General features: G+C 40.3%; 1 protein-coding gene across 1 annotated transcript; it reads right to left on the minus strand.

The window, feature by feature from the left end:
- Positions 1–33: 33 nt before the first annotated feature.
- KIAA1551 (KIAA1551 ortholog) lies at positions 34–27,967 on the minus strand. Its single transcript, XM_017804808.1, is given in 7 exon segments — positions 34–1,134; positions 1,136–1,257; positions 2,444–2,518; positions 8,244–8,538; positions 10,721–10,805; positions 25,550–25,632; positions 27,774–27,967. Coding segments are annotated over 4 exon segments (531 nt in total). The 5' UTR covers positions 8,500–8,538; positions 10,721–10,805; positions 25,550–25,632; positions 27,774–27,967; the 3' UTR covers positions 34–1,056.

The following is a 27,967-nucleotide window of genomic DNA, read 5'->3' on the forward strand; positions in this document are numbered from 1 at the left end:
GATACTTTTGAACTAAGAAAAAAAAATACAAGGCATAGTCCTCCAAAGTTTATTTCAAGTATAAAAGTCATTCAATGAAATATCTACAGGGTTTTTTTGAGCATAAAGGTTTAACAAGATAGAATCAAGTACCAAGTTTCTGAAAAAATATTATTTGATTCAAAATTTTGAATAATAATGAAAAGGCACTTAAACAAAAGATACCCAGCGACAAATATAACTCTTCTGTCACAGTGAATGTGAAATCAAACATTATCTAACACTTTATAATAAAAGAAATTAATTACAGTCTGTTTAAATTGAGCAACATGGTCCAGACAAGAGTGAATTCAAACTCCCTGCACTTCAACAATAGCACTGTTCTTTCAAGTGTAAAGAAAGCTAGAGAAAGAAAGAAAAACAAGAAAAGTCTTCACTCAACTAACACTTTACAGCACTGTTTATAGCACTGAGTTAAAACTAAGAACTCAATTCAATTTGTACAAGTTCCACAAAAACAAATGTAACAAAACTGGGTAGCAGCATAGATACTTCATAAATACCCCTGATCTGTATGCTTGATTTGAGGGCTTTAAAGTTCTATTCCCAGTTAAAAAAAAAAAAAAAGGTTTCTACAAAAACAAAAGCCTTTATAGAAGCAAAACAATCAGACTAGCATAAGTGGAAAATAGAAGTGTAATGCTTGGAAACCCACTGCAATCCCTTTCCAGTGGAAGAAATATTCTTCCACTGCCAGTAGTGGAAAATACCACAAGTAAAGTTTTTGAGAATCAGAAAAGAGGCTGTGGCAATTTAAATGAGTTTGATCTTTTTTTTGGTCAAGATTCAAAAAACTCCCCTATCTTAAAAAAAAAAAAAAATTCAGACATGCCTAAAGAAACAGTACATTTAACATCAGCATCTGCAGCACCAAAGTATATTTGTGCAATAAATACAAAAGATGTCAATTATTCACAAATATGAGGAAAATAGGGGGGAAATTCCCAACACCTACCAAAAAAACTGTGGTTTTTTTACAATTATTCAGAAATATGAAGTAAACTGAAAAAAAGCATCTTAGTGGTGCATTTTTTTCTCAGTGATACTGAGTAAGACCGCTGATACAGGAGTGCTATCAAGGCTTTTGCATCTTTTTTTCCAGATACATTTTCCTGTAGGTCTGAAACATCTCTTTTGAGTCCTTGCTTGGAATGTGAAGAGTCTCTCCATCTCCATCCAGGATCTGTATAGCTGTATCAAGTGGAATACTGTCCTCAGCTGCAAGACAGACAAGCAGGTTAAAGCAAGAGTCTGACCGTCAGAGGACTCCTTCTGCATGTGGTACTTAGGGCCCTAAGGATGCCACAAACTTCCTTCCTAAAGCAGCAGGTGCCTCAGATTTAAATCAATCTCCAATGCATCTTTAAGCACAAAATGGCCATTTGGGTGTCTTCACAACCGAGATTTTTGAAGAATATTAAGAAAGGTGTGATGGAAAACGTGCATTTTTGAAACTAAGAGAAGAAGCAAGAGGAAGGGCTAAAAGGATGGCAGGGACCAATAGCCAAGGACACAGGCAACAGCATTAAAAGATGCAGATGTTGCAGAATATGTTGCTTGCATCAACACCACAACACAGATATGAGCATGCAAGTCCTCTGCTGACAAGTTAAGAAACGGATGGCAACATGGCTACAGCATGCTGAATGTACCATTTTGTCTCCTTTCAGAGGAGTAGAAAAACAAGACTATAGCTAGAAAGATACTTAAAGCAAAGAAGCAAAGACAGTTGGGAGCAACCTCACCCAAGAGGCTTGCAAACGAAGGATGGAACAAGCAAGATCCTGAGATGAAAGATGCTGCTATTGTAACAGTTGACTCCTAAACAGTATAGAAGACCATCCGAAAAGCAATGTGCCAAACAAATGAAACAAGGAAGATGTAGTAGTGGCCCCACGTTTCCTTTATGTGTCATACAAGTAATCTTGACCAGACTACTGGGACACAGGTCCTGGAACTTGTGAGCACAGGTGTATGTGTGGACAGCAGCAACGTACTGTGAAAGCCAGATTTAAAAAAAAAATCACTGTCTGTTTTTAAAGGCTCACACTGGATTTTGCTACATCACTTCCTACATTTTAAAGTGTGAAAGAGCTAGTTTGGTCTTTACCTATAATTTAAAACTGTACTTGAATGTTGTTACCAGTGCTACACCCAAGTCAACAGCACACAGGTATGCAGGAAAATTTCAACTATCTCCAACAGTATATTCGTACAGCAGTAAAAAGCTCCACAGATCTTTCAAAAGTCATATGTCTACTCTACAGTATCCATTTAATCAGCAGAACTAGTAAAGAATAAGTTGGAATCCTTTATTAGGGTTTGCTACTGCAAATGAACACTTAATACCAAGCAAAGACTATTTAGCTTATATTTCAAACTGGATACTCAGAAGTCATTTCACCTGTAGAGATCTCTTCCAGTTTCTTTCGCTTCAGTGGTTCACATTTTAACCAATCTTCTTTTTTACTCTTGACACCTAAAAAGAAAATTTTAAAAAAAAATTTGTGGCCTTCCTATATCACAAGTTTTGGTCTCTATTCAGCATCAAGTTTTAACATATATACTAGCACATGCAAAAGGAAATTCCCTTTGGGTGTGAAAATGACTGCAAGGGCTGCTATGTGCAACTTAAGATTTGGTTTTATTTAAAAATCAGATACAGAATTTGACATAAATATGCTTCACAATGCACCATGTAAGATGCTGAAAGATTTGGGACAGGAAAGAAGAGGAGGGAAAAGGGCAGCTTAAAGCAACGATGGCAAAGGTTATGGGGACTTTGTGCAGGATATGTCAGACCTAAGCTCTCTCTCTTCCTCAGTGGCATAAAAGATCCCTCCCTCCACTGTCTGCCCAGCCAGACTTACGTATATCCAGGTGAACACTGAACACAAATCAGATCACCTTTGGTAACTATGCCAAAAGAATCTACTTTCTACAAACAAGCCAAGCTGTTCTTTTTCAGCTTAACACACGGCTATGGTCTGTCAGAGAACTAGCTATGATATCTCAACCTTCAGCTTCTAGAGTCTCATGTTTCCACTGTCTGCAGTTTCAGACAACATGAACTGAAAAAGGAGTACATACTTCTTACTTACAAATTAATAATCAAGATAGCGTCATACCTGCGACAACGACTTTATCTCTTTCCAGGGAATTCTTCACAGCTAAGCTGTCTTCACCAGTGGTTGGATTTCTGAACAGTATGTCTGGACACAGCTTAAACTCAAGTACTTCCTGCTTGCATGGTTTCTCGACTGCTGAAGCAGACGTATCTTTTTTCGAATCACTGTTTTTTGACACTTTGGTCTTTCGATGCCAGACGGGTCTGACAGGTGACGTCTCTAATTTTGTCAGGTATATGCGCTCCTGTGCCGTACGTTTAAACGCAACCCTGTTCAGGTAGTGTTTTTTTGGTTCCTTTTGAAGATGCAACTTCAGTCTGTTATTTCTTCTATTTATGTATAGCAGGTTTTTATCAGGAAACATTTTCTCAGAGCACTTGTCTTTGTTTTGACCATCGAGACGTCTTTCTTTGTTAGAAAAGTAGTTTTTAGACATGGGAGAAGATAGAGCCCTTTTTCTCTGTAGTTTAAGCACAGAGTGATCTGCTAAGGAACTCTTTGGTTTCCAGACATTTTCTCCATTCAGTCTTTTAGCTATGTCAGAATTTATCATGCAATTATGTGTAATTTGCTTAAAATTCTTTCCTTCGGATTGTTTCAGTCTTTCATCTTCCACCTTTGCTTTCTTAAGTTCTTTCTTCCCCATCAGGTTTTCCTTCATCTTCCGTTTGTATGGCTGCTCCTGTGAAGGATGAACTTTCACAGATTTATGCGTAGAGTATTTTGTGTTTTTTGACTTAAAGTCTACAGCGCCAAAATTTGAGAACCTTACAGCATCAGCTCGGTAACTATTCAGCTTTTTATGTTTTATTTCTGCTGGTAGTTTGTCTTTCCCTTTGACATTAATTCCTACATCTTGCCCAAGCATCTCCTTTTCTTTACTACAGTTCTGTCCTTCAGCTGAGTTCTCTTCACAAGTTTTAATATTTTGCCTTTGATTGACTTCAGAGTGCTTAATTTCTACAGTTTCTGATTTCATAAATTTGTGAATGTGCTTTTTGGATTTCATGGTCAAAGCTGGTTTGGTTTTATCTCTTGAAAATAACTCAGTTTTGAAAACTCTCTCCTTCTTTCCAGATGACTTTGTCATGTTGTCTGCATGTGTGTGACCAGTTTTCTCCAGCAATTCTTCTGAAACTGTCTGATGTTCTTTTTTGTCAGAATGAAATTCTTTGCTTGGCAGTGGGGTTCCTTTGTCACTTTGCAGCTCTTCCTTCTGGCTGCTGCATTTATACTTATCAGCATCTTGGTTTTCAAAACAATTAAGTGGTCCAGTATTTTCCTGTTTTATTGTAGGCAGTATGTGTTCATTATTGATGTTCAGACTAGGTGTTTTGTTCATTGCAGAGGTGTATATGCAAATATCTTCTTTATTTTTGCTAATACTGGTTTGGATTTCTTCAGAAATTGTCTGGGTTCCCACTGCACAGTGTTTTTTTATTAGGGCATCAGATTTACTGTTGTTTTCTTGTCTCTCTGCAGAGCTACTATTTTCAGCTTTTGAAAGTTGATAATCATTTTTCTCTGAACCAGATGTTTCTGATTTACTGGGACAGTGTGGCATTTTACATCCTACAGATACACAACCCGTTAATGAACAATCTTCATTTTTTTCACTGGAGTTGGAATTTTCTTGTGGTTTTTTTTCCTTCTTACACAGACTCTGACTAGGCAGAACACTGCCTTCAGGGTTCTCCTCAGCTGAAGCCTTTTCTGACTGTTGACTCACTGCTTTCTTGTCACTAGAGGGACACTGTTTGTGTTCAGGAAACAGCTCTTGAACCTGATCAGAGCTTAACACTGCAATTTTTATCTGATTTACTGGGTCTTTCAAATTAGAATTCTTGTCACAAATTTTAATCTTTCTTTGAGGTTGATTCTCCATCCCTTCAGCCACAGAATGACTTTGTGCTGGTTCTTTTCTTAGCATATCAGCACTTTGAAGGCCATATGGAAACTCTTTCACTAGTTCAGACAGCTGATTTTTTAGGTATTTACAAAGTTTTCCTCCAAAAGAGTTTATTTCTTCCTCTGTGCTATTTTTAGTGGGTATGGCATTTTGTTTACTGTGGTCTCCTGGGACAGTGGATGCATTTGTTTCAGCAGTTATGCTGATAGAAGAACTTAGTGAATGTTGAGCTAACTTCTGGTTTATATTAGCAAGATTTTCTAAGCAATTTTCAGGATGCTTGAAAGATGACACGTTTTGTTCTGAGGTAGAAACTACTTTAAGAGGATTGCCACTGCTTTCTTTCTCTAAATGACTCATTGTGCTACCATGCAAAATCTTATCCGCTTTACTCATGCAGCTTGATGATTCTCCCAACATCTTTAGCAGCAAGCTCTCTTTCTGGGGAGTGTTATTGCTCAGCCCATTTTTATGCAAGTCCGGACGTTGTTCCTTTTCCCTTGCATCAGATCCTTTTCCTTCTGATGTATGTGTCTCATACACTGACCTGAAGATGCCTGCTATTTGTGGATCATAAAATTTATCACCTTCTACAAGAGAACATACACTAGAAATACGAAACATCTGATCTTCCAACACAGCTGTGGATGTATCTCCTGTCTCTAACATAGTTTGCTTGTCTTTATGATCTCCTACACCTTCTTGGGATATTTGACTAGAAAAATTTATGCCCGATTCAGGAAAAGAAATCTTGTTTTGCAGATTTTCTCTGGTATCTTGCGCAGATTGACTAACCTTCCTTTGGTTTTCATTATATGAATCATTTCCATTCACACTGGTTTTTACTCTTCTGTTTTCATCACCTAATTTGATCTGTTGCAAATGCGAGTCCACTTGCTGTTCCAGAATACAATCACTGGGTGATGACCAAGCATTTTCTATTGCTCCTTTGTCAGTATTTGCCACATTTAAACCATTTTCCCCTGCTTCTTGCAAGCTACATGTGCTCTCCAAATCAATCACTGGATAGGTTTTATCTTCAGATGCTGGGATTTTGTGTGCTTGCTCACTCTGTGTTCTCTGTTCAGAAAGTACTAAAGGAGAGACAACTGCAACCTGAGGTTCAAAATTTTTGATCAAACTGGAAGTCAGTGTATCAAGTTTTTGTCCTACAGACGTAGTTGTTATAGGCAACACTGCTTCATCCATACTAACCAGAACATTATTTTGTTCTCTCTTTTTTGTGTTTTGGCTGGAGGGTGAAATCTGATTTGCTGTGGGGCTTTCGCTTGACTGGTTTTTTTGCACATTTACAGATTCTGATGAATGCTTCCGCCACAAGCTCAGACATGCAGTTAGCTCTTCCATAGTGTAAGTACAATTGATCTGTTTACAGGAGGTATTTTCAGTAAATGGCATTTTTTTCTGAGCTACCTCATTCTGGAATTTAGCTTCACCAGATTTAGTTATTTCCGATACAGGAGAGTTTGTGTGAACCACAGATGCCTGCTCACCTTTCAATCTTTCTACGTTCCTCTCACTAGTGTCTTTTTGCAAGCTTCCACCTGAGACAGATGTATCTACCATTTGTTTGTCATTACACAGGAGACTAGTCAGTATTTTATCAGCAGTAGCACCAGCTGTCTTCTCTTTCAATGCATTTGTGCTACTTAATACAAACTGAAGAAACGATGAGTTCTCGGGGTTAATTTGCACACTCTTTGATGCAATTTTGACAGAGCTACCCGCTTGACTAAAACATGAAGCATTGTTCAAGGAAACTGCAGTTTCTTGAGAAGAGGCCAAGGCATGAACATCCTGTTGTTCCACAGTGGGAGTGTTCTCAGGATTATTTAACGGAGCTGGGAGTTTGCTCTGAGAGGGAATAGGAGCTAAGCTTGATGGAAGGCTTCCCTGCACCACCTGCGGGTTACTTTGAGTCCCCTCTAATCTTCTGTTGTCAGCGTTGGCTAGATTTTTGTCCTTTCTTTCTTCATGTGAAATCTTAAGTGTTTGACTCTCTGTCATCATTGTTTGAGCTGAGGAAGGTGGTACATTTTGTTTGGGCACCCATGGAAGACAATTAGCAGGAGTACACTGATAACCGTAGGGAGGAGGGGGAGTGCTTCTGTCATGCTTTGAAGCTGCTAATAATTTTCTTTTAAAAAGCCTTTCAAGCAGGGGCCAGTTTTTTTTAATACGGTACAGCTTCTCAGCGTCCCAAGCTGGTCTGTCCTTTACAATTTTTCTTTCATCTGCTGATGATGAATAAAGTTGAGAACTAACAGGTCCATTCATTAAATTACTGGTCTGGCTTTCTTGAACTGAAGGAGGATCACTCGGTGGCTTTGAAGAAAGAGCTTCTAATTCTTTCACAATATCAAACAGGTTTTCGGGAATGCCAGAGGACGGCACAGTCATTTCATTAAAAGAACCATTTGCTGTCACACTTCCATTTGAACTACAGAAATTCTTAACTGATTGACTGACTTCTCCACATTGCTGCCTCTGACAGTGTTGCTGAATGCTGTTAAAACCAGAAGAATTTTTTTGACCCAGTGGGCTCCTCTGTTGGCTAAGGGTGTATCCATTAGATATGTTTTGTACTTCCTGTGGTACACCTATTGAAGATTGCGCAGCAGCTCTTGAAACACAGTTGGCAGGCAACAAAGATGGTGCAGAACATCCTCTAGGAGCTTGTGATTCCATCTGACTTGGCTGAAATTGTGGGAGCTGTACATTTGTTTCAGTATTTTGATTCACTGAGTATGAACCTTTGCACTGAGTATTGGACTGAAATATATGGGTTTGGATTTGTTGTCCGGATGTACCAAAAGACATAGAATTATTCTGGGAATGAGTGCTACTTTGATATAATGCTGCAAATCTCACAGAATTTTGCTGCAGTATTTGTGGCTGCGCAGTGTAAGTGTTTGTAGCAGCATACTGAGGTCCCTGATGTACACTCCTCACACTATTTCCAGCATTCATTTGAGAAGACAGGGGAGGTACATTTCTACAGGAATAACTGTAGGCATTAGAGACTGGCCAAGAAGTCTGAACCATCTCTGCCTGAGAAGGTGACTGCTGAATGGGAGGTTTCTGAGCTGGTACATACATCTGTTGATGTTGTTTAACTGAGTATTTTGACATAAAAAAATTATTACCAGTCACAGATGCTCCTGGTAAGGTCTGATCAGAAGTTTTGAATCCTTCAGTATTCACTAAAGGGAAGGCAACCTTGACAGCTGGCAGATACACAAACTGGTTACTTTCAGCATAAGTGCACGCATTTGTAGAGGAGCTGGCATTTGTCTGAGGAAAGGCATGTCCATTAGAAAGCAACTGAGTGTGATAAGCTCCTTCACTTTGAAGGTTCATATTTGCATTAGCATTCTGGACTGGTCCTCCATTCCAGTCCATCTTCTCTTGATTTCTTTTTCTTCAGGTAAACCCAAAATGCTAAAAAAAAATGCTTAAAAATATTACAATCTTAATCTTTTGATCAAAACCTATTTCACTTACTAAGAAGTGATTCAGAATGCATTATGAACGGAACTGTTGAACTTAAATTGCTAGGTAGGAGAGCAACCCCACTGGCACATCCCATGGACATCAGTGCTGTCAATGTCCAAGTCGCATAAATTATTTCCCAGAACGCTGTTAAGGTACAAAAAGAGCAGCAACTAACAACCCTATTGACTATCTAATGACTAACAAAATCCTCACATTATCCTGCAAATTCTATTATCATTCAACTTTTTAATTTAATAATAGATGGCTATATTTACCTTCTCATCCAAAAACAATGGAAAAAACCCTCAAGGTATTGGTACAACAGGGCACAATGAGCAATGCTTAAGAGCTGAGCATGAGAAACACCAGCAGAATAAAATACAGGCCCGAGTTTTCAGATGAGAAGACCTGATTTCAGTTATACCTTCAAATACAACAGAAAAAAAATGAAAAAATGAACCTGGGTTTAGTAAAAACCTCTCACAAAAATGTGGCCCACTAGTTTTATTTTAATTTTGAGGAATATAACTCTGCCTCTAGTGAGCTGTAAGGAAAGCTCTCATAATTCTAACACTGCAGCATTAACTTACACAGCTGGGAGAAGGCATGAAGCATGGAGATGACATCATCACTTCTACTATTGCAGTACACACACCTTCAGGAGGTGACAAAGTGAAGTACTGAGGCCTGAACAACAGGCCCTGAGCCAAAGTTGACCTCTACATGAACCTTCCAACTAACATTATACTTATCTGTGTATCTCATTATGGCTGGGCTTCGCAGTTTTAGCCAGAGTAAACACACAGATCCCCCTAATCTGTGTATCTACTCATTGGCTAAAACTACATATAATTGTTAGTGAAATACATAGTATGATAAGATTACACCTGTGTATTTGCTCATTAAAAAAATAAATGTGCTTTTTAGTAAGATATATGAGTATCTGCTCATTACTAAAAAATATTTGTATCTGTTTATTAATGAAATATGTATGATTGTTAGCAAAATATGACACTTCTCTTTCCGTATTCAGAGACTGGTCAAGGACATGGAAGTAGATGCCTGGCCTTGTTTAGCAGTAGATGGTCAAGGTTGACTCCACTGGTTTTCCCCTTGAGCCCTAGGCCAGGCTTTGGGTGGAACCCAGAAAGAGAAGGAAAACAGATGTTTTTCCACACGAGTAGTTATGTAAGCTTGTTTTTTCAACAGTATAAAAGCTGGACTCTCTCACAGCGAAGATGGAGACCTCACCTATGAGTGGACACACTGCGTAGGATTTCCCAGTTACTGGGAATGGTTCTTCAGTCCCTTGCTGTGACCGGGACTCCCCAGCTGACGTGCGGATCTGGACAGTGGTAACGTATTAGGGTAACTGGTGATGTATCCTTCCTAATCACTATAGGCACTCTTTGTAATAATGATTAGGTGCATTACTGGCCTTATCCTTTTGTAATTCTTTGCTGTTTTGCACTATAGTAAATTTACACACTTGTTCCTCAGAGTTGGTGTCTGTGTGTCTTGTGCTGACCCTCGTTCTCAGTTGGCAAAACACAAAGTCACGTATCTCTATGTCTCCATGTGTTATATTGCAGAATGTACATGTATTACCAACAAGCCCAACTGTGTGAGCACGTTACTCTGTAAAGTTGTCAGAGACAATGGCTTCAAAGCCAAACTTTATTTCAGTCTTCAAAATGACAACCTACAAGCATGAATGCAGCCTGCATCTCAACAAGTTCCTCTCAGTATGGTCAAATCCAGCTAGGACATAATAAACACCTTACTTTGTGCAAGGTATTAGTTTCTCAACAAAATGCTTCATGCCACTTCTCCCAGATCACCCAAGGCTCCTGACTTTCCTTCATGGCCTCTTTTAGATTTTAACACTCTTCTGATTTCAAGCTTGGAAATAAGAAGTTTCACTTACATCTAGCCTATAAAAAATAAGACTCAGTGTTACAATTTTCCAGGTGTCATTTTCAAGATTCAAAGATAGCTCTATCTTTCTTCAATCTACCTTTTACCTCCTCTGCTCTCATAGGACACCAATAACAAAAGAAAACCAGAAAACAAGGTTGCATATGAAATCAGCAAAAAACAGCAACAGCAGTGTTAAGGCAATACTTACAGTGATGCAGGAATCTTAGATGAGACAACAGGCTTCTGCATCCAACGTAAAGATGTCAGACTGCTACTGTTACACAGGGTATTTCCTGAAAAATGATCAGAGAATAAAACAACCATGTCCTTGAATTAGATAACTGTTGAAGAAATTTAAGACACGTTTTCTAGAAACATGAGTAAGAGGCAAACAAGACTAGGATGACAACCAGTAGTAAATGTAAAATCCTTGCTAGAGGAAGAACTTTGACTATATGCAACACACAACTCCACCAAGAGTAAAAGCCAATTATTGTCATTATCAAAACAATAAAAATGACTAAAACCTTGGTTTGTCAATCATCATTATTAGCTGGATTACGAAAATTAAGTTTGCAATTCTCATCACAACCTTAAAAATTCTTTAATAAAGCTTATAAAAGCTTTAATACAATGAAACACGCTACTTTAAAAAGCGATATTTGGCAGAGAGCACTTGTCTTAGGAAGAACATTTGAGAAGTTCAGTGTCAGCACAAGACTCGGAAAGATAACAAGAAGACTACTGCTCACACATGCCTGCTTCACTCATTCAGCTGCTACCTTCTCACCTTAATCACAAGCCTCAGAAATCATCAGCCACGACTACACAATGAACTGTCAATTTTTGATGGACAGCACATAAAAAGGAATGAAGACATCCTCACTGAACATAGAAGTAACACCAAAGATCTTTAACAAATCTACCTGACTAAAATCCTTACCCCCCTAGACTTCTCCATCAGATAGTTTTAGGCATGTCTCTGGACTGTGTCTTATTTAATGTCCCTAAATCTCTCTGTGGAGACACCACATAGAGATTTGAGAGGAATTCGGGCCACCTATATAAAGACCAGCAAGTCCAACTGTTATGGCTGTTCATTCCAGGGAAGAAGGAATAATACACCTGTTAGGTATGGAGAGGTGAAGTTTCCCTTGATCCTGTGGAAAGCAATTAAGTTTGAGCATACCTGAAAGCGAGATTAAGACACAAACGAGGCCAGATGTAAAGATTCCAAAATAAGTCAACTTTATTTTCTAAAACAAAAGGAGAGGAGAGGAAGGAAATAAGGAAAACATAAAAGTAGGAAAAGCCAAGAGAAATTACTAGAAGCACAGAAAAGGTAAACCAGAAGGGGAAATGAACTCAACTCAAAACAGAGATTATAAATCAGAATAACAATTTAATAAAATAATACAATAAGTACGATTATACAGACAAACAATTGGTTTTAACCCACAAAACCCAAATGTATAACCCAGCACCCTGGGGCATGAACAGAGTGGTGTTCTTTGGGCCCCCTGAGTCCAAAGTAAAGGGAGAGGGGAAAAACCTGTTGGTGAGAGTGCTGTTGCAGTCTGGTCAAGAGTGGCGATTGCAGTCCGGCCGAGAGTGATGGTCTCAGTCTGGTTGAAGAGTGGTGGTTGCAGTCCACTCAAGAGTGGTGGTCTCAGTCTGGTTGAGAGTGGTGGTCTGCAGTCTTCCTCTGGATCCCACGAGTGGTTGAAAATGTTCCAAGACTCCAAGATTATATATTCTCCAGTTCAGGGCGAGGAGTTCCACAAAGGGTGTGAGGACAGAAGCACCCTCCTATCTCACAGGCCTCTTAACAACTAGTTTAGAGCCTGAGGAGTCAGGCTGCTCTGGGCAGAGGGTGCAAATAGTCTACTGACAACAGTTTCTGGAAAATGGCATGGAAGGCTATAGAATACACAGTTTTGGGTTACAGCCATCCAGTGATGAACTGGTCCCAGCTGTTCTAACTAGGACAGGTTACCACCACCATGGGCTAAGCACTGGCTTGTAGATTTAGTTCTCCATGGTGGTGAGATCTCCTTCTGGGGAGGGCAAGGAAGACAAACCTGCCGACCTGTCCCTACCATTTTTGTGTTGAATTCTCATCTCCCAGTCAGGTACAAAATCAGGGTCCTTTTATACCTTATCAACCATTATTGTGCAAAGTGCTATCAGTGGGACTGTAGTCGAAACTTCTGTTCTTTGTGGTTGTGTTGTATGGAATATTTCTTGGTAGAAGGTGCACTTGGTTTGTACACAACACCTCTGGGTATCAAGGAGAAGAATGAGACCACACAGCTTGTATCCCACTTCACATTCCTCCCCGACGCCATGGCAACACAACCTGACCTCCATCTGGCTTCCATGATCATCATGGGCCCCATCACATATTGAGCTTTGCATTTTCTTCACTGTTTTATGCTTCCAACACTTCTCATATACCCCTTTCTAGGACTGTGTATGGAGATTCCTCCCTTGGGGACACCTCCAAGTTTACTCCTCGAGGCTGAGCGAAACAGTTATGCCCACAGGCATATGACTGAGCAATATCAATCTCTGCTCAATCATTTTGCTAGCTTTATTATTGTTGCTTCAATATATAATGCACTGTAATTACAGTTACCTATCTAGACTGTGTAGTAACTAATTCTGAGTAAGTCCTTTAATCTAACCAGTATTATCATCAATATCATCAGTATTATCACCTGTTCAATCTGTTTAGATGTAGAGAGGCAAGGTTTGCCTTAGTCCACGAATGTGGAGAGGAACTAGGTTCTAAACATTCCCACAAATGAGATTAAGGTACAAACAAGGCCAAATATTGGATTCCAAAACAATAATTCAACTTTCTTTTCTGACACAAAAAGAGCAGAGGAAAAGAAGGAAAATAGAAAAGTAGGAAAAAGCCAAGAGCAACTTCTAGAAGCACAGAAAAGGAGTTACCACCACCATGGGCTCTGCGCTGGCTTGCAGAGTCAGTCCTTGGTCTCCTCACAGTCGTCTTCTCTGGTCCTCTTTTATGATTTCTTGTCCTGTAGTCTTCGACAGAAAGCAAACCAGAAGGCAAAGTGGCAGCAGCTGCCCTCCGTGCCACATTAGGCACTGCTAAAGTGTCCTCATATCTTGTACGAAATTCAACAGAAACATGAGCAACATATTTTAATTAAAGAACAGGTAGCCTCTGAATGCCCATTGGCTGGTTTCCCAGTAAATACCTCATTTGGGAGGGTGAGTCCTTGCCATGTAGCATTTCTCTGACTGCATTGGACACTTTTTGTTTAAGGTAACTTTTTTGTAACAATTGTTTATTAACAGCACGGATTTCTTGATAAAAATACCTAATTTTTAGCTGTTTCAATTAAAACACCTACTTTTTGATTACAGCAACCTGCCTCCAGCAGGTTTTCAACTAAAGCAACTTGCCTCCTCTAGCTTGCTTCTTGCAGTCTTTAAAGTAGCTCGCCTTTTTGCAGTCTTTAATTAAAGCAGCTCAGCTTTTGCAGTTTTTCAGTAAAGGCTTTTTGGTTTCATGCCTGAGGCAATGACAAAAAACTTTTTACCTTTTATCAGTTCTTGACATCACCATAAAAAAAAAAAAAAAAGAACAATTTTTCCATATTGGTTTGCCTTCCCTGAGCCTGTGGGAGGAAGTTGTATAAAGTTACAATTACACTGTATAATTTTTTAGACATAAACCTTTGACTAAGTCTGGGGCTGGAACTAGATCCAGCCACACCCAGACTCCTCTCTGAGAAGGAATTTAGAAATGAAGGGGGCATTTTCTGCACCCTCTGACTCAACAGGAGGATCATCATGATAAACCTTGTCAAAAGCTTCCACTCTGCTCATCACAGCTACCAAGGCATAAATTCTCCCTCCTCTCCACCTCATACTGCAGTCTCAAGAGCTGCCAAAGTAATCAATACCAATTACCTTTCCTCTTATCTATGCATAGATGGTTTGGACATTGAAGACATTCTTCCAGTGTCCCACCAACTAGGACTACCAAGATCACTTTGATTGTACTTGGAATGGCATTCCTTATACCTCTACCCATTTACCTCAAGGCTGTGGCTACAGTCCTACCATTGATACTGAGATAACATGAGCAATATTAGCTGAAATTTCTCCCACTCCTGATGTCTTTCACCACAGTATATTGATGACTTTCCTAGCAGATACAGATGGGTATCTTGCACAAGATACAATCCCAAATTTCAGCCCTCAAAGAACATCAGGAACTTTATATTCTTCCTGGTGAATGCCAGGGTCCTGACCAGAAAGTAAGGCGTTTGGGTTATTTTTAAAGGAGTCTTCTTGCATGCCAGTACCAAAGGTATTTCTGAAAGTGTCTGGCAGTCTGTTTCCTTTACTCAACCTACTTCCTCCTCCAAATGCAAATATCAAGTCTCCTAGGCTCTTTAATTGTCATAAGGCCTGGGTTTTAGTCAGATGGCCACCCTCTCTATTCCTTGTTGTGCACACATTCCACCTGGAATTGGAATACGAATTACACATCCAACCTTTCTCCTAAAAGTATTGAAACAGAACAAGGCCTGAAGAGTTAACTCTGAATGCATGCTCTGAGCGAAGAAACAAAGAGCCAAGATTCAAGGACTAATGGAAGATAATATTTTACCAAAGAATGCAGACACAGTGACACGAGAGAACATAAAGTAAGAGCACAGGAAAACAAAGAGCACTAAAAATGCTAACATACATATAAAAGGACATATGGAAGGAACACAGAGAGAGATAAGGAGAAAGAGAAGGACCAGGGTCCAGAAACTCCTGCCAAATATCAGAAATTCCTGCCAAATATCAGAAAGTTCTGCCAAATACATGTTGGAGTCAGCAGAATTAAAGAAAGTTCAAAAGTTCACCTGAGGGACAGGAGCAAAATGACGACCCCCAAAGCTGAAGTAACAGGAAGTACCACCAAGATTCTCCCCAAAATGATGACCCCGCCCCGGACTCTGCCCAAACTCTGCCTGCTATGAATATCATAACTAGATGTTGCAATAATATGAATATGCATGTAAAGATGATGTAATCTCTCTCAAAAATTGTATAGATAGTCTGACTTTTCACTGATTGCTTTGGAACTCTTTGTCCAGTACGAGCTGGGAGTTCCCCAACATTGCCTGTGTAATAGTCAAATAGACTTGAGAATTTGAATTTGAAAATATTTAAGAATTTATTAAAGGCAAATAAGCAAATCAGCACGCTGGGCAACTGGGGAAGTCTCCTGGCTTCACCAGCAGTCTGCAAAGAACAACAACTACAACTCCATCTTTTATACCCTTCGCAACCACCTCCCCCTCAGTCTCATGTCATCTTGTCATTGGTCCCTGTTTTGTGGGCTTTGTCCTGCTTGGATTCTGCTCTCCGGACTCTACCCACATTGGTTTCCATTTTGCGGGCTTTGTCCTGTTGCTGAGGGAGGATAACCACTGATTCCGTTAGATTATCATAGTCTTTAAGGTCAGCCATGTTGGAATTCTCTTAACGGAGAAAGTAGTTTCCTTTCACAGTTCTTGTGGTTGACCTTTTTACTTCTTTCCCTATAAGTATACTTAAAACAGACACTTTAAAAATCACTACAGTGACATAGCTTTTGTGGTTTGACATTACCTATAGCCAGTCTAGCAGAATATAAGTTTGCGGTTTGACATTTCTGCAGCCTACTACCTAGCAACTCTGGTAAAATGTCAGCTTAAAATTTATTAGACAAAGCCTAATATGATTAGTAAGTCATTTACCCTTACCTTTGTTAGTTATTATAGCACTTATTACAAACTTTATTTAACAGTAAACTTAATTTGATAAGAAAATTTTTAATTCAGCTTTAATCAACCATTACACCTGAAGTAAATACCTCGCTGCTTAAAGACTAAAAATTGTCTCTGAGCAGTTCCATTGCGCCTTTTCGGGCACAAAATTGGCATCGCCAGGTATACATCAACTCCTGGGCTGTTTTTGCAGGGTGCACCACTGGAAGCACAGTCCTTCACCTCCATACTGGGAAAATTTGTGGCTGAATTCTTTGTGAAGAAACATAGGCTATGCCCATTCATGTAGTTTGGCTGTCAGCCAGATTCATTCCTATTCTTGTCCCATGGCCAAGGCTATACCGAACGCCAAAGTAGATGTCACTGCTGTGATCAGAGTGGTGGCAAACATTGACACCTATAAATTAAGTCAACTGCAGTCCAAGAGTAGCAGATGAAAGTAAAGAAAACTTTAGCCCAAGCCTTTAATTTACACAGTGACTACCCCACTGCAAAATCTTCACTTTCCCTTACAGGTATCATTACTCAAGTTGGGACTAGGACAGTGGTTGACCAAAAACACTATGCTTTTATGGCAATGTCCAAAACACAGTGATTGCACGTTATTACTAAATCTTTTGGGATAACCCAAGGGAACATTTCCTCAGCTCTGAGCTGCCTTCAAGCAGCCAAGGGCATGAGCTGCAGTATCTGGAATATTAAGAGAAGGTGACAGAGAATCCCACCTGCTAAAACTCTTAGAAGTTGCCCAAAATAATTGCACTGACACTGTAATAAATAGGAAATGGTAAAATTTACTCGTCAAAATATATATTGTGCTTTTCATATATTATAGCTAATGCTTTGTTGTGACTGGGGAGTTGTGAGCTGCGGAATAGTTAACTGCCTTGTTACTATTATAAGTTGAGACAGTTCTCTAGTTGGCAAGATAAAGTATTCTGCTTTACTGAGCATGTATACTATATCCTGTTTCTCTAAAAATATTGTCTAAGTGTACTCATTAGAAAAAGAAGAAGAGAACAAGGATCAGGGAGTCAAGGACAAAGATGATAAAGAAGAGCCAAAGAGAACATCTGGGGACCATTCCCATACCCAACTCCAAGGACATTTGAGCTTATTAAAACTGCTGATGGAAAGTACCTGGCAATTGGAATAGGCCTACAACAGAACCAACCAAAACGAAGCCCGCGAACTCAAGCCCAATGAAGAGCTAACAAGTGACTATGGGAGGGGAGTTGAAAAAAGAATAAAAGTTACTGTTTGTCTCTATTGCGCTTGCGGGCCGTTGATGGAGCTAGGGTCTCCCCGGCCGCCCAGCGCGCTGTTTTGCTTATTTGCACTTTATATAAATCTTATAATAAAAATTGCTGCTATATTTTGATTTGGTTTATTTACCTATAACAACACCAAATGACACCTGCACGCCTGGCAGTTCTTGGTAAACTTTACATGTAATGCAAACACAAGCTTAGCTGTTGCTTATGTGTTGACCTAGATTGGAGATGCTACTACTAAACAAATCTCCTCTGTCTTATCTCTGGATTTACACCAAGACAGATCTGTGATCCATCCCACAGATTGAATAAAGGCCTGGCACCAAAATTAAGAAATTAAGAAGATTAAGAAGATAATATCGAAGTTTGCACCCCTGATATCAAATGGGGCTCATGCATGAAGAGAATTCTCCTGGGAGAGTCTGACATTTCTCAGTACACTTAAAAAGTTGTTTCCTACCTCTCCGGAACATGGACTTCAGCAAACAGAAGATTCCAAGAATTAAATAGACAATAATTCAGCAGCAGGCCAGCAAAACTTGGCTCACTCATTTCTGCTTTTGGACTTGTAGCAGCCAGTCTCATTTAACCTGAAGCATTTAAAATTAATTCAGTATGCTTGACTTATGGTGTCATAGAAAGACGGCCTGAATCAACTCAATGTGCCTAAAGAAAAGTTTGTACAGACCAAGAATTCTTGTTTTCCTCTGTTCATAAATGTATTTTAGATGTCACAGCAGCACCAGCATACAGGGGTTTTCTTGCCACAAGAATTCTTAGCCGTTAAGTAGGAGATAATTTGTTGCAAATTACCTAAATCTCAGAGTGACAATCAATCACAGAATAGTTACATTACCCTTAAGCATATAAAGAGTAGTCACTTCTCTTTGCAGATTCCCATTCTACCATTTCCAACAGCCTATTTCCCACTTTGGCCTATTGACTTCTGATGAATCCTTACGAGATTCATCCCAGAATCCTCAAAGAGCAACCTGATGTCATTGCAAAGGCTCTCTCAATGATTTTTGAGTGGTCTGGGGTATCCAGAGAGGTCCCAGATGACTAGAAGCTGTTTTCATGGGCTTCCCTTATAGGATCCAGACTCCAACTCTCATGTTGACAAGACTGGAACCATCACCATCAAGAAGACCAAAACAAGAAAACCAGCGGGATGCCATCAGAATCCACGGAGTCATGATATTTTTCTACTTAATCTCTCTCACTCTCTTGAAACAAAACCCAACCAAATCTTCCTCATCAAATTTTCATTAGCACAGTTTCAGTGCTTGTTAAAGCGAACACCTCCAGCAGCTCTGTGACCTGGTGGTTCCTCCTGCCCTGAGGCTGGACCCCAGCCTGGAGATCCAGTGTCTTCATTGCAGACTCATGGACACAGCTGCTGCTGCTGCTTTCCTGTTTGAAGGCTCAGCAAGCAGCAAGGCTGAGTATGCAGCCCAGAGACACCCAAAAGACACTGACAGACAGCCACAAATAAGGTGCTGCCTTCAACAGCATTCACATACATGATTCACATAAAACAGAGGTATAGACAGACAAATCTCTTTTCCTCCTCTTTGGCTGGTTAGGATTGAATGTCTCTCTAAAACCCACATATCCCCAGTCTCTAGAGTCACAAGCACACACATGCTGACCAATCACTCAAGTACCAGTACAGCCACTCTGCTCATCCAATACTCCTACATGGATCTGAGGTACTCTTATCCACTCTGAAGGATCTCCTGCTTGCTGGCTTGTCCAGCTTGATGCTCACTAGCAAAGAGACCCACAACTCACACACATGCTTCATAAGCACTCCATGCTCACAGATCTCCCTAAACACCAGTATGGAGCCTCTGCCCATCCAATAACCCTGCCTGGACCCAGAAAAAGCTGGCACTCCAAAGCTGTGGGACCTGCAGAGATGCTCCCTAGAGCTACAGTCCTTCCAACTACTGACACAGACATTCTCTCATTCCAGTTGCTGGTACCATAAGATGCTCTAATAACAGATATCCCTACACTCAACACACTCAACACACTCCTTAATTTTATGACTGGAAACAGCGTCCTGGAAATGGTGTTCCATCACTGCCAACACAGGTTATTGTTTTAACTCTTGGCCTGCTATTTTTTCTGCTGCTTTCTCACTGCCGCTGATAGAATTAAAGTTTTGGACAAAGTTTGTCACGTACACCCTCCCAGTGAGTCACAAGGAGCAGAAAGGACACTCTTGCTTTCTAGACTCCTCCTCAGAGAGTGATTCAAAGGAATCTGAACACCTTCTCAGAGAGTCATTCAAAGGAATCATTTACACAGTACACACTGTAGAGTAAAGCACACCTTTATTGCTCCAGGAGCACCTCCATGTACAAGTCCGGCGAGTAACAATTTTCATGGGGTTTTTACAGTCTTGAACAAACAACTTACAGTTTTATCTTAAAAAAGTACATTCATACAGAGTCAGTGCAGAATACAGTTTGTGGTTTCCTCATCCAGTTACACATCTGGTTACCTATTCCTATACTTTCCATTATATACTTGATAGAATCACACATATCTTTTAAGGCCAATACATGACCATTCTTTTATGGTCTTCTATACTGCTTGTTACATGCCAAGCTCTTCTCTCGAGCTCATATCTTACCCTGTCAGTAGGGCAGGTCCCTATTGGCAAGCCATTACAAGCTAAAACAGTGGTTACATTTTGCAGAGTCATACTTATGCCAAGTGTAGTGAAGTACTGTAGGCCCAAAGCCTCGAGTCCTTGTTTCAGGAGGAGTCTAGGTGCCGCTGGATCCAATTTTAGTCTCAGGCTTGGACAACAGTTTATGTATAAAGGATTATACCAGGTGTAATCGATCTTTCATAGAACCTTGCCCCGCAGGATAAAGGATGGCAAACAAAATATATTTATAGTATTTATGTTTATTTAAACTTAAAATATTTATGTCAATTGATGATGACAATGATTAGACCAAAGGACTTGAATGAGAATTATCTAAATTATCTACTGCACAACACAGAATCATAGAATAATTTAGGTTGGAGGAGACTTCTAAGATGGAGTCCATCCATTAACCCAGCACTGCCAAGTGCCATGTCCCTAAGCAACACATCTACACCTCTTTAAATATCTCCAGGGTTCATGACTCAACCCTTCCCTGGGCAGCCTGATCCAATGCTTGACAACACCTTCAGTGAAAAAAGTTGTCATGATATTCAATCTAACCGACCATTTCCCCCTGTCCTATCGCTTGTTACCTTGGGAGAAGAGACTGGACACCCCTGACTGCAATCTCTTTCAAGTAGTTGCAGAGAGTGATAAGGTCCCTTCTGAACTTTCTTTACTCCAAGCTGAACCCCAGCTCCCTCAAACACTCCTCATCAGATTTGTGCTCCAGACCCTTCACCAACTTTGTTGTGCTCTTCTCTGGAGTGGTTGCAGCACCTCATTGTCTTTTCTGTAGTGAGGGACCCAAACCAAAACAGAGTATTTGAAGTGTGGCCTCAGCAGTGCCGAATACAGGGAGATGATCACTGTCCTGGTCCTGCTGGCCACAATATGCCTGATACACGCCAGGATGCCATTGGCCATCTTAGCTACCTGGGCACACTGCTGGCTCACGTACAGCTGGCTGTCAACCAGCACACCCAAGTCCTTTTCCACCAGGCAGCTTTCCAGCCACTCACTTCCAAGCCCACTACATTGCATGGGGTTGTTTTGACTGAAGTGCCACATCCAGCTGTTCACCTTATTGCACCTATTGATCCAACCCATCCAGATACCTCTATAGATCCCTTCTACCCTCAAGCAGACAAAAACTCCCACCCAACTTGGTGTCACCTGCAAACTTACCAAAGATGCACTTGATTCCCTCATGCAAATTGTCAATAAAGATATTAAACAGGACTGGCCCCAACACTGAGCCCTGGAGAACATCAGGTGACCACCCACCAGCTGGGTGTAACTCCCTTCCCTCTCACTCCCTAGGCCCAGCCATCATCCAGTTTTATACCCAGCAAAGACTGCACCTGACCAAGCCATGAGTAGCCAGTTTCTCCAGGAGATGCTGTGGGAAAAAGTGTCAGTGATTTTACTGAAGTCCAGGTAGACAACATCCACAGCCTCTCCCTTATCTGCTTAGTGAGTCACACTGTCATACTGATGGCAGAAAGGCACAAAAGGAGTTAACGATGGCCTAGCTGGTATTCCTTGCCCTGCTGAGCCAGGAGAAGGTAATTGCCTAATGTTTGTTCTGCCTTGCTAGAAGAACATTATAGGAGCACTGGTTAATGTCTTGTTCTGCTCTGTTTACTGAACCAAAATCTTATCATAGAAAGAATGCTAGGGAGTGGACCACAAGGTAATAAACTAAGTAAACTATACATTTGAATTAGATATAGGAGGCCCGGAGCCAGGATTTTGCTAGCTTGAAGAATCTAGGTCACTTAAAGAAAGTTGAAAAGTTCAACCCTGAGGAAGATGATCATGATGACCACCAGGGGGATGAAGGCTCACTGTCGACCACCGTAGCAAAAGACTGCGTATGCACCAAAGAAAATTCTGGAAAATCTGCACCCAGAGACCAGCCTACTTATTAATATGTATGTTAGAAGGTGTAACTGTGTACCTAAAATGTATAAAATGGCTTGTTTTGTGCTCTTGGGTCCAGCGAGTTTGTGCAGGGCGACCTGCCTTGCTCCCAACATTGCAATAAACAAATATCTTGCTGTTTAAAGATGCAAAGTCTCTGAGCAGTTCTCTTATTCCGAGGTTTTTCGGCATCAACAGAAGGAGATCAAGTTGGACAAGCAGGATCTGCCTTTCTGCTGGCTGGTCCTGATCCCTGGGTTGTCCTGTATGTGCCATGTGATGTCACTCAAGATGATCTGCTCCATGACCTTCCTCAGTATAGAAAGCTATTACTGCTACTAAAGTGCACGATTTATTAAATCATTATTTTCAAAACTAGCTTAATAATTATAAAGGAGAGACTGATGCTGCTCACCCATACTTATGACCATGGGCAAATCTCTTTCAGTCAGCCCTGAGGATAACCTTAAGAAGCATCCCCACTTAAATGACGAATCTCTACACACGCTCCTAGAAGGGGTGTGCTAGAAATCCTTGCCATAAAAAAGAGGGCTTGGGCTTTTATAGGATGAAGTGATTGACCATCAGTACTATGTTGTTAGGCTGGCCATGCTAGCTCAGCAGAATAGTTCATTTAAAATAAGTTATTAGTACTACCACTCACTGGTTCCTCTATGAGGAAACACCTGTCAGGAAACTGGTTTCTTCACATCCTCATGTTACAGAGCAATTTAAATTTAGCAGTAGAATGGCTAAGGCTTCCTAAGAGAGTAGGCCTAGAAAGCAACACTCCAAAGTAGTATGTTAGCAACCTTGTTTGTGAGCATGGAATGTGCAGAAAAAGTGGAAACAATAATCAAAGGATCTAGTCAAGCATGTATATAATGATTTGTTACCTTAGATGTGGTAAGGGTCTGTTAAACAGTTTCTAGGAGTAAGACAACCTAAGCAGATTTATGATTAGAGTAGATGATTATCAATTGTTATCAGTATGAAGTATGAGCTTGTTTGTAACTAAATGTAACTGTTTTGCTGTGGAAACTGCACGTAAACTTGTTTGTGTAAAAGTATAAAAGCTGAACTCGGAATGAAGGTCTTTGGAATCCTGACTTGGGACGCTAGTCCTCAGGTTCCCAGGCCCTGAATAAAGCACTGCATAAACCGGCACTCTGTTGGTTTGTGTCTTTGTTACGGGCAACACTCATACTGTTTCATTCTGTGGTGATTCAGCCAGGCTGGTCTCGGCATTCTTCAACACCGAAAGCAGCATGACCTTCATCACTGGCAATTTTTGCAAGTAGGGTGATGTTCAAGTTGTTTCACCCCTACTTAAACAGAACATCCTGCTGCACTTCCATGTTTCCAAGTTTAGTACTTATGTTAAAAATCTGAAATTATGTTTCAATAAAGATGTTTGAGGCAGGACTACTGCTACAGATTTCTACTTATCACACTTCACAGCAACAACAGTGAAGTGTAGAGAAACGAGGAAACGCTTCAAATTCTGAATGTGCCTTAAAACTTGGAGGGAGCTTGGAAGTTCTGCAGTTGAGAAATTAAAATTATGTAATTCAATTTTAAAACTTATTCAGAGGCGGCACAAAAATCAAAAAACAAAGAAAAGGCACTTCATGGCATTTGGCAACTGATCCACAGTCCCACAGCTGTAGAACTGCAGCCAGCAACAATGCCACAAGTGTCACGGAAACTGCGGTCAACAGGGCAAGAGGAAAGAGGTCATTCTTCTCACCATGAATGACATAATCCAGATAAACACCATGCCACATACCAACAACCAGAACCGCTAGATACAGAAAAATCTGAATTTGTCATAAACAGCATCTAATCTCAAAGAGATTATTCTGAAAGATAAAAGTGAATTTTCTGCCAGCACTATAGACTCCAGGCATTTGGAAGAGCCATGCTTCAAAAGGAATTTTAAAATTCTAGTTCCCCATGATACCGAGCAACATATCAACACAAGCAAACGAGATGTCACTGCTCAAAACAAAATGACATCTCCAAGACTGTATTTGATTGCTTGATGGTATCAACCAAGCATTTACTGCTTACACTTCTCAGGGAAAAACTTATGTTCACTTTTGACAAACAGCTGTAAGCCTGTGAAAGTAATTTTTAACAGAAAAGCAAAATATTTGCAGGGAAAAGGCATTAATAACAGAGACAGGATTCATCACACAAATTGACCAAATATTCTATTCGGAAATCTACAAAAGAAAGTTCTTCTAATACTACCATCAGACTCCTTTATCTCCTTTATACAGGAGTATCCTTGCCTCTACAGTATAGCTCACATATGTAATTGAAATACATACCTGTATACATCTATAACTCATGCTTTTCTAGTTTTGAGTACCATTATGATGGAAGAGGTCAGCTAACAATGAATCAGAGTCAAAAGTTGCTGCTTCTTGGATGGAATGACTTTTATTTTAGAAAATGCCTACACCTCTCTGCTACAGCTGCAAATTTTCTACTTACCATCAAACACTTCACAGAAACAACAGTGAAATTCAGAGAAACCATGAAACAGGCTTCAAACTCTGGAGAATTTTCAAGTTCTAAGGCACATTTAAAGAACTGTCTTACACCTCCAGTAGTTGTAGACATCCCCTTTTAAAAGTACTGCTGCCTTAATATTCAACACCTAATGACTACTAATTGGAGAAAGGTTTACAATGGACATACAGAATACTGGCTGAACTGCATTGAATTTCAGCCATGGAGATTTCTCACATACTAGAAGAGTTCTTTGGCATATTTGCATTTTATGGAGATCATTTATACCCAGGATGAAGGTATATTACTAGCTTCAAGATCACAGAAGTGTTTATAAGAAGTATAGCTTCTCTGGTGAGTGATGAAGTATCCTGTATATGTAAGTTACATTATCAATTCTTCCATTAAATGAGCTTCCTTGCAATTCCTTTAAGTATAAAATCCTACAGCTTTTTCGCTCTACATTTCCACTGCCCATTGCAGATGCAAAACTGTTGAGAATTAAAACAGAAACACAAACGATAGTCAGAAACATCCTAGTAACATCTAGCAATCAAACGTGTGAAAAAATAAAAATCCATTCCCTGTCAGCAAAGGGAAAGTATTAAAGTTCTGTGAAAAACTGTGGCTGTAACAGTTTTAAGTATAGCCTAGAAAGACTTGAAGTAATTAAGACAGGTTGAGAAGCTTACATTTTCCCCAACCCTACATTCTTCCTCATTTCTACATCTTCAGTTGCACCAACCAATGCTACTACTTGTGGTGCTTCAGGGTGAACCAGATTAGACAATAAAACAGCTTCCACAATTTCACTTAAAAAAAAACAAACAAACAAAACTTACTTCAGCAATCTTGTTAGTGTGTTTCTTCAGACAGATGTGGAGCACTCACTCGAAGAACAGGAGGTCCTCACCGATCTTTTTTCCTAGAAGGGACAATAACCAATAAGCTGCAAGTGCTACTTTTTCCAAAGGAGCAATGACCTGTACCAACAATACCACTGGAGAGTCTTCCATGTCCCTGATTACTACTAACACATCAGAAGATCTCCTGGCAGATTTTGAAGTCCAATTTGCTATGAAGCAACAGTTTCCTTTTATTAGTGCCCAGAATCAGTTCATGAAGGCAAATATTAGCAGTCACCTAATCCTAAAACCACAATAGGCATTTTCACCATTTTTCCTTTTTTTTTCTTTTTTCTCTCCTCTTCTTAAGAGTCACCAGCAGGCTCTGGTTTTTCACAAGCCCTCACAGTTAGCAAACCATGAGCTGCTCTAGGAATTAAGATAGCTGAATTGCACCTTCTTGGCCTCCTGCTCCCTCCTTTACTTTTTCTTTGCTGTCTTCAGTGACCCCTTTCAAATTAGGGGGAAGGCAGTATTGCTCTCTGATGATTATTGTCTTCAGCAAAGAGAAGAGAGGCTCAGCATCAAACTAACAGGTTAATTATTGTGTCGATTAGGACCAAGAAAGACCACAAACTCTGCGAGAAACTCTCAGATCTCCAACCCACTGCTCATGGCTGCAGAAAACGAAACTGAGCAAGCTCAGCACATGCAGAATTTAAGAAAACACTTGAAAAGACTTCCCCTGCTTGCCAGAAGCCAATAGAGCCAGTTGGTGGCTCAAAAGGTAATAGTAAGCAGCTCAAGTGGTCCATTATGGGCAAAAGAACTGCCTGAGAAGCACACCACTCTCACCTGGCCACGTGCATATTGCACCTCTACTCTATCAAAAGGGACTAAGCCAAAACAAAAGGCCCCTTTTGATTGCTTTTCTGTCAAACACACACAGAAAAAAAAAAGGAAAAAAAAAAGCAAACAAATTAGTTGGGAAACACCGTTTAGTGTAATTTTTAGAAACATATAAAAATAAAATATAAAAATATTGTACTACCAACTACTACCGTTGCCTGCAGAAAACATCTAAGTTGATAATTTGTTGGCTTTTAAAAAGTGTTTGAAAGAGAGCCTCCTGCAAATCAGAGTATTTCACTGATTTACAACTATTTTTCTTGAAGGTCATGGGGGAGGAGCAAGAAACCATCTGTGCTGTAAGTAGAGAACAGAACCGAAATGACAAAAGTGCTTCTAAAAAGCTGGCAGACCAGTGAACTGGAGAAACAGTTTTAGCTTCTGTTTAGAAGGAAACTGAAACACCCCATAACAGACTTGATATGAATCATGCTGTAATGTTTTCTTCTGCCAAACATCAGACAATACATTACTTCCTGAAAAAAAAAAATAAATACTGTTTAAGGTTGAACTACAAGGAGGGCTTGATTCTTTAAACATTGAAGTGCCTCCCAACTCACTGCAGTGAGATGACAGTGAACTAATGGTCCCTGGTAAACATCTTCAGAACTACCTCAGTGAGTTTGCCAAGACTCTGTGCCTTGAGACTTTTATACCGACACAGCCATCGAGAGAGTACAGGACACTAATATAAAAGTGATCACCAACCAGAGTCTGTTTTCTCTGCCAGCAATGTCTGTCTAAATGTTTTGGGAAGCTGGCTAGTTAGTTCATGGGAACTGGGTGATAAGAGCACAGTCAGGAGTTTTGATGTTAGTAGCAAGTTACTCCCATCATTCTCAGATGCCAGAGGAAGAAAATATTTACCAGGACTCACATGAGCTGGGTTTGTTTTCTAATATTTTTAAGTCCTCCCAGGAGGCTAGTTAGGAGTGGGGAAATGGCCAATGTTACCACAGAGCTCCTAGAAAGAGCTGAGTCAATCTCCTAACAACTTCTAGGAAAACAACCACCACCATTTTATCCTTTCAACCACAATACAGGACTGCAGGTGTCCCTCTTACACAAGGCGGAGCACCAGCTCCTTACCGCACACCTTGTGATGCCTACTGGAAAGGCTGAAGCAAAAAAATCACTAACATCGGACTTGCATCGCAGAGCTTAAACACAAGGGACTTGTCTTCCCCACACTGCGAGTCCACAATCCTGAAAGCTATCTTATTTTTTTTTTTTTGGTCGGTTTGTTTTTGGTTTTCCCTTTTTTTTTTTTTTTAATATTACTTCTCAATAATATCTCCCTGGACTGCCATACCCTATGGAGAAATACAGTAAATAAACTTCTGCGTCCTTAAGGCGATCGGCGGTGGGGGATGTTTCTGGAGCCCGCTGATCGCATTGTCCTTGCACAGGCACCCGCAGGACGCTTATTATATCGACGTTAATCGGTTCTGCGAGACCAGCGGGTCCCGCTACGAGACGAGCAGCAACCTGCCAGCCTGACCCCGC

This window comes from Lepidothrix coronata, unplaced genomic scaffold (genome assembly GCF_001604755.1).
Source record: "Lepidothrix coronata isolate B3197 unplaced genomic scaffold, Lepidothrix_coronata-1.0 Scaffold10, whole genome shotgun sequence".
Classification (NCBI taxonomy): Eukaryota; Metazoa; Chordata; class Aves; order Passeriformes; family Pipridae; genus Lepidothrix; species Lepidothrix coronata.